This window comes from Somniosus microcephalus, chromosome 25 (assembly GCF_052327205.1).
Source record: "Somniosus microcephalus isolate GS21.2 chromosome 25, FLI_Smic_1.0, whole genome shotgun sequence".
Taxonomy (NCBI): Eukaryota; Metazoa; Chordata; class Chondrichthyes; order Squaliformes; family Somniosidae; genus Somniosus; species Somniosus microcephalus.
This window is the reverse complement of record NC_141011.1, coordinates 30,848,881-30,855,822: the sequence shown is the minus strand read 5'-3', so window position 1 is coordinate 30,855,822 and position 6,942 is coordinate 30,848,881. Positions and strand designations below refer to the sequence as shown.

General features: G+C 56.4%; 1 protein-coding gene across 1 annotated transcript; it reads right to left on the bottom strand.

Moving 5' to 3' along the window:
• Window positions 1–661: 661 nt before the first annotated feature.
• On the bottom strand, window positions 662–6,918 carry tmem240b (transmembrane protein 240b). The gene is made up of 4 exons (XM_085967077.1): window positions 6,176–6,918; window positions 5,902–6,008; window positions 3,816–4,024; window positions 662–2,395 (listed from the first exon to the last, which is right to left on the bottom strand). Exons 1-4 carry the CDS (start codon window positions 6,230–6,232, stop codon window positions 2,247–2,249), a joined length of 522 nt encoding a protein of 173 aa, XP_085823203.1. The 5' UTR covers window positions 6,233–6,918; the 3' UTR covers window positions 662–2,246.
• Window positions 6,919–6,942: the final 24 nt, after the last annotated feature.

Here is a 6,942-nt window from a genome sequence, read left to right as displayed (position 1 = left end):
ACAGGTGGTTTAAGGAAAGGGGGATATAAAATGGGATTAGAACTATGTACTGCCCATGTGGAGGATAAACACCAATACGAACTGGTTCGGCCAAACAGCCTGCTTCCATGTTGTAATTTCTATGTAATTTTGGGAGTCTCCCAACTTGCAATATCACTCCCTCCAAAAAATCAAGAGGTTGGTCGGGGAAGACCTGCCCCTGCTAAATCTATGTTGGCTGCCATTTATTGGGCTATTGTCATATAGGTACTGTTCTACAGTGTTGTGGTTATTATTAGTTTTCTGGTTATTGAGGCTAAGCTAATGGGGCTCGAGTTACTAGGTATGGTCCTGCTAATGGGGATTAGTTACCAGGTATGGTTCTGCTAATGGGGATTAGTTACCAGATATGGTTCTGCTAATAGGGATCAGTTACCAGGTATGGTTCTGCTAATGGGGATTAGTTACCAGGTATGGTTCTGCTAATGGGGATTAGTTACCAGATATGGTTCTGCTAATGGGGATTAGTTACCAGGTATGGTTCTTGTCACATTGGCCATTTCCATCCTATTCATCAACTCTTTCAGTGTTTCACAAATTTCCTAGGGTATTGGTCTCCATCCCAGGGGACTGATTGGAGTCCTGACAGCACGAAAAAAAAAATCTGATCTTTACACAAATCAACATCGAAATTACTTTTAATTTTTTTTCTCCGACACGTTTCACATTCACCTGTTCCATTGTTTTGATGCATTTTGTGCCTCTAGCCCACCTCATCCTTACACATTTCACACACATTTCCACAAGATAACAAATCAACACGAGTGAGAAAGGAGTTAACGATTAACAGGCATTGTAACAGCTCACACCCCTCTTTACCTGATCTCTCACGCCAATTAGAATCGCCCAGGTATCCGAGAGCTACCGGCACTGGAGGACATGCGCAACTGACTTCCTGGAGGTTTACGGGCATTTACTGTACTTTCCTATGAGGAAGTGGTCAAATCAAGGCTATTAGTTATCCGACAGTTCAGATGGACTTTTTAAGGGTCTTTTCCAGCCCAGTATGTTCTTATATTACCAACCAATTTCACCTGCTGCCCTCAGAACCCAGCTCTCACTACCAGGTACATATTCCGGCCCCAGGTAATGAAATCTCCTGTTGGACAACAGTGACCCACATGTGACTGGAGCAGGACTGGCTTGTCCCAACCTTCCAGTTCAAGGAGTATTGTGTAGAGACAACTCCTGCACAGGACAAGGGGGGAGGAAGTTCAGGGAGTTGGGGGGGGGGGGGGATTGGCGAAGAGAGGAATGACGCGAAGAGGCAATTTAACAGCCCTCACATTTAACTACACAAAAAAAATTACAAATTTATAAAACCTCCAGTTCCTTCTGTTGCAATACTAAACTTCAATAAAAGGAGGAGCCATGGGAATTTATATTTTTAATGATGGTGGGTTGTACAGGGTACTGTAGACTATTAAATCTTTACACTTGTCCTTAAGTAACATCCTGCAGAATTGTACAGTTGTAAATCGCTTCAACGCACGGGGTCTGTGACCTGATTTTGGCCTGAATCCCTTGCCTGGTGATACACACCTGGTCCTATCACTAGAAACCACAGCGAGTTCGGATCAAAACCTTCCCATTTTCAAATAAAAAAGATTCCTCGTGTCTGTCTCACAACAAACACATTCGGGCATTTTAAAGTCTAAACCGGTAAGAGTAGAATAAACGTCTAACTCCGGCTCTGGACATGGGCCCTCTCGTTTTACAGCGGCCCCGGGGCCAACACTTGCCTGGGTCGGTGCAATGATTTAGGCCGATTGCATTTCACTCACAAATTGTGGATCTTAAAAGTAGCCTTTGAAAGAGACAGGAGTCCTGTTTAGTTTATCAAATTGCACCGAATCTGGTTTACTGGGGAGGGTGGAGGGAGGTCAGTGTTTACAGGCAGGGAGGAGAGTCTGACAACCAATATTAATGTGATGGGAAGGTTTGCAAAAAAGTTAAAACCAGATTACCAGTGAGTCATCTCCGAGCATCTCTTGGTATAAGTACTCAAAATAAGAAAAGATTACAGAGAAGCAGCCGCTTTGGGCAGTAACCCAAGGTATTTACAGAATGTACAAGTCACTCGGACTGCCTGAGGACAGCCGCCATCACATCGTGAGGAGCACCGTTTGTTTTTTGATCCGGTTTGAACACGGTTCGGAGTCTCCACAGGCTCCTTGTATCGAGTCCCAGTCACTGCCGGTTGAAGGTTACAGATGTCGGGGGCTCGGGTGCCCGTTGTGATACAGTTTCTGTTTGATGTGCACCATATTCCCCGCGGACTCCTCGTATTGCCGGTGGGAGCGCCTCCTGAAATCCTTCAGGTTACACAACCTCGGGATCCAGGACCAGGAATTGTCTGAAAGAAGAAGGGGATGAACCAGCAGCTGAGATGGAAGTATATATAATGTATGTGTGTATACGACACTGCAGCACTGAAGCCCACCCCTCACCCAGTGCCCGAGTCACTCCCTCAATCCGGATTCACTGTACCCGGTGCCCGAGTCACTCCCTCAATCCGGATTCACTCACACCCGGTGCCCGAGTCACTCCCTCAATCCGGATTCACTGTACCCGGTGCCCGAGTCACTCCCTCAATCCGGATTCACTCACACCCGGTGCTCGAGTCACTCCCTCAATCCGGATTCACTGTACCCGGTGCCCGAGTCACTCCCTCAATCCGGATTCACTCACACCCGGTGCCCGAGTCACTCCCTCAATCCGGATTCACTGTACCCGGTGCCCGAGTCACTCCCTCAATCCGGATTCACTCACACCCGGTGCCCGAGTCACTCCCTCAATCCGGATTCACTGTACCCGGTGCCCGAGTCACTCCCTCAATCCGGATTCACTGTACCCGGTGCCCGAGTCACTCCCTCAATCCGGATTCACTGTACCCGGTGCCCGAGTCACTCCCTCAATCCGGATTCACTGTACCCGGTGCCCGAGTCACTCCCTCAATCCGGATTCACTGTACCCGGTGCCCGAGTCACTCCCTCAATCCGGATTCACTGTACCCGGTGCCCGAGTCACTCCCTCAATCCGGATTCACTGTACCCGGTGCCCGAGTCACTCCCTCAATCCGGATTCACTGTACCCGGTGCCCGAGTCACTCCCTCAATCCGGATTCACTGTACCCGGTGCCCGAGTCACTCCCTCAATCCGGATTCACTGTACCCGGTGCCCGAGTCACTCCCTCAATTCGGATTCACTGTACCCGGTGCCCGAGTCACTGCCTCAATCTGGATTCACTGTACCCGGTGCCCGAGTCACTCCCTCAGTCCGGATTCACTGTACCCGAGTCACTCCCTCAGTCCGGATTCACTGTACCCGGTGCCCGAGTCACTGCCTCAATCCGTATTCACTGTACCCAGTGCCCAAGTCACTCCCTCAATCCGGATTCACTGTAACCAGTGCCCGAGTCACTCCCTCAATCTGGATTCACCCACGCCCAGTGCCCGAGTCACTCCCACAATCGGGATCTGACATCGCGGGATCCAAATAAATCAGACAGGATCAGGACGAACGAATCACACATTTTAAAATGTTAGAATTTACCTGAAACTAGTCCCGAGACCAGATTTTTGGACCAAACTGCCCCCGACCCCCCTAACCTGCAGGAGGGGGGGGGGGGGGAGGCATGGGTTAACGCACATTAAAGGAATTTAACGGGAGGGGCTGAGCTTTGGGGCACAGATCAGCCCGCATGCGAAATCCTCATCCTGTCCCACACGGCACTTTCCCCGGGTGCTGGGAGCTTTACTCAGGGATCCACTCACCGTAACGCCTGCTTGTCCTCCAGGCCCTGACGACACAGTGAAGGACGCCATCCATCCACACCAGGAACCAGCTAATACAGAAGCCCAGCAGCAGGCCCAGCATCAGGTCGATCTCCTGCTTCGTCACGTTGTCTGTCACAAAGTAATTTTCCGAGGAATCGACCACCGACTGATCAGCATCGTAGGGAATCACATAGTGAATGTGGTGCCTGAAAGAGAGAGTGTGGGAGAGTTAGAGCCGAGAAAGGGTGGGAGCAAGGTGAGGGTGAACAGAGGGCGGAGCGAGAGGGGGAGGGGGTGGAGCGGAGAGGGGGAGAGTGGAGCGGAGAGTAGAAGGGGAGGGAGTGAAGCGGAAAGGGGAGGGAGTGAAGCGGAGAGGGGCTGGGGGTTGGGGAGGGGGTGAATGAAGCGGAGAGGGGGAGGGGGAAGCAGAGGGGGGGAGGGGGTGGAGCGGAGAGGGGGTGAATGAAGCGGAGAGGGGGAGGGGTGAAGCAGAGAGGGGGAGGGTGAAGCAGAGAGGGGGAGGGGGTGAAGCGGAGGGGGTGAAGCGGAGAGGGGGAGGGAGCGAAGCGGAGAGGGGGAGGGAGCGAAGCGGAGAGGGGGAGGGAGCGAAGCGGAGAGGGGGAGGGGGCGAAGCGGAGAGGGGGAGGGGGCGAAGCGGAGAGGGAGAGGGAGCGAAGCGGAGAGGGGGAGGGGGTGAATGAAGCGGAGAGGGGGAGGGGGTGAATGAAGCGGAGAGGGGTAGGGAGTGAAGCGGAGAGGGGGAGGGGGTGAAGCGGAGAGGGGGAGGGGGTGAATGAAGCGGAGAGGGTGAATGAAGCGGAGTGGGGTAGGGAGTGAAGCGGAGAGGGGGAGGGAGTGAAGCGGAGAGGGGGAGGGAGTGAAGCGGAGAGGGGGAGGGAGTGAAGCGGAGAGGGGGAGGGAGTGAAGCGGAGAGGGGGAGGGTGGAGCGGAGAGGGAGAGGGTGGAGCGGAGAGGGAGAGGGTGGAGCGGAGAGGGAGAGGGTGGAGCGGAGAGGGAGAGGGGGTGAAGCGGAGAGGGGGAGGGGGTGAATGAAGCGGAGAGGGTGAATGAAGCGGAGAGGGTGAATGAAGCGGAGAGGGTGAATGAAGCGGAGAGGGGTAGGGAGTGAAGCGGAGAGGGGGAGGGAGTGAAGTGGAGAGGGGGAGGGGTGAAGCGGAGAGGGGGAGGGTGGAGCGGAGAGGGAGAGGGTGGAGCGGAGAGGGAGAGGGTGGAGCGGAGAGGGAGAGGGTGGAGTGGAGAGGGAGAGGGGTGAAGCGGAGAGGGGGAGGGGGTGAATGAAGCGGAGAGGGTGAATGAAGCGGAGAGGGGTAGGGAGTGAAGCGGAGAGGGGGAGGGGTGAAGCGGAGAGGGGGAGGGTGGAGCGGAGAGGGAGAGGGTGGAGCGGAGAGGGAGAGGGTGGAGCGGAGAGGGAGAGGGTGGAGTGGAGAGGGAGAGGGGGTGAAGCGGAGAGGGGGAGGGGGTGAATGAAGCGGAGAGGGTGAATGAAGCGGAGAGGGGTAGGGAGTGAAGCGGAGAGGGGGAGGGGTGAAGCGGAGAGGGGGAGGGTGGAGCGGAGAGGGAGAGGGTGGAGCGGAGAGGGGGAGGGTGGAGCGGAGAGGGGGAGGGTGGAGCGGAGAGGGAGAGGGTGGAGCGGAGAGGGAGAGGGTGGAGCGGAGAGGGGGAGGGGGTGAATGAAGCGGAGAGGGGGAGGGGGTGAATGAAGCGGAGAGGGTGAATGAAGCGGAGAGGGGTAGGGAATGAAGCGGAGAGGGGGAGGGGGTGAAGCGGAGAGGGGGAGGGTGAAGCAGAATGGCAGTGGGTGAAGAGGGGGCTGGGGTGACAGGAGGGGGGTGGGGTCGAGAGTGGGTTGGGGAGGGGGGTGGGGCTCGGTCTGGGTCTGTTATCACAAAATGAGCCGATTCCCTGGTGCTGAAAGGTGAGATTTTGGGGTGGGGGGTACAGTGGGTGAGAGGGGCGGGGAGGAGGGGGATGGTTTGGGGGATTGGATGGGGGGGGGGAGGGGGATGGTTTGGGGGATTGGATGGGGGGGGGGGGGAGGAGGGGGATGGTTTGGGGGATTTACCTTCCACAGTTGCAGTGACAGACCCGGTCTTCGCCTCGGAGGTGCGGGAGGATGTAATTGTGGAAGCGGTCGAGCAGAGCGTTCATGTCCACGATGCAAGCTATTGCCTGTAAAGAGCCGACAACCAAAGGCAGAGCGGGTGAGGCGGGGGCGACAACAACAACAGCAGCAAGAAGAAGAAGACGACGGAGAAAAGCTCGGCAGGTTTCCCGGGGCGGCCGCCGCCGCCAGCCTCATGCAAATTACCGCAACACACAGCATGCGGCCTGCTTACCATCACCAGCGAGGTCCCCAGCAACATGAAGATCATGGTGTTGGCGGTGAGGCGCATCCAGCGCAGGCTCGGCTTGCTCCCGTCCGGCTGCAACCTGTCCCCGGGCACCGCTCACCCACTGAGCCTCTGCCCCCCCGGGGGGTGGGCACAGAGTGTGGCCACACTGCCGGCCGGACCCTTGACCGCTTCTCCCTCTCCTCTCCTCTCCCCCTGGACAGCGAGCGAGCTCCACTCTCTCGCTCCCTCTTTTCACAGGCGCCACATTGCTGCCGAGGGCTGGCTTTCTCCCTGCCGCAGTTACAAATTGATCCGCCCCGCACTCGATAAATAATTCAGAGGCAGGGCTTGAGCTGGCGAGGGGTGGGGATGTGGATGGGGTAGGGAGGCAGACTGTCAGCTTGAGGGGGGGGGGGGCGCTTTGGGGAGGAGGGGGGGGGGCGCTTTGGGGAGGGCTAGCAGCACAAACCCGAAAGCTTGGTCTCTCTCTCTCTCTCTCTCTCTCCCTCTCCCTCTCCCCACCTTCAGCTGTCCTGCCCGGGAGCCCAGGAGGAGCCGCCGCCTGCCCGGGGCTGGTCGGGACTGTTGAGCCCCCTCGCCGCCTCAGCACGCCCTGTTGCTGCTGACATTGCAGCTCCCCAGCCCGCTCTGTGTGTGTGGTGTGTGTGTCTTGCTGCCGATTTGTATTCAGCACCACGTCTGCCTCCCAATCCCAGCTCGCATTTAACTTTAATCCCACAAATTAGCGTCCTTCTCGCAATGCCCTCCCT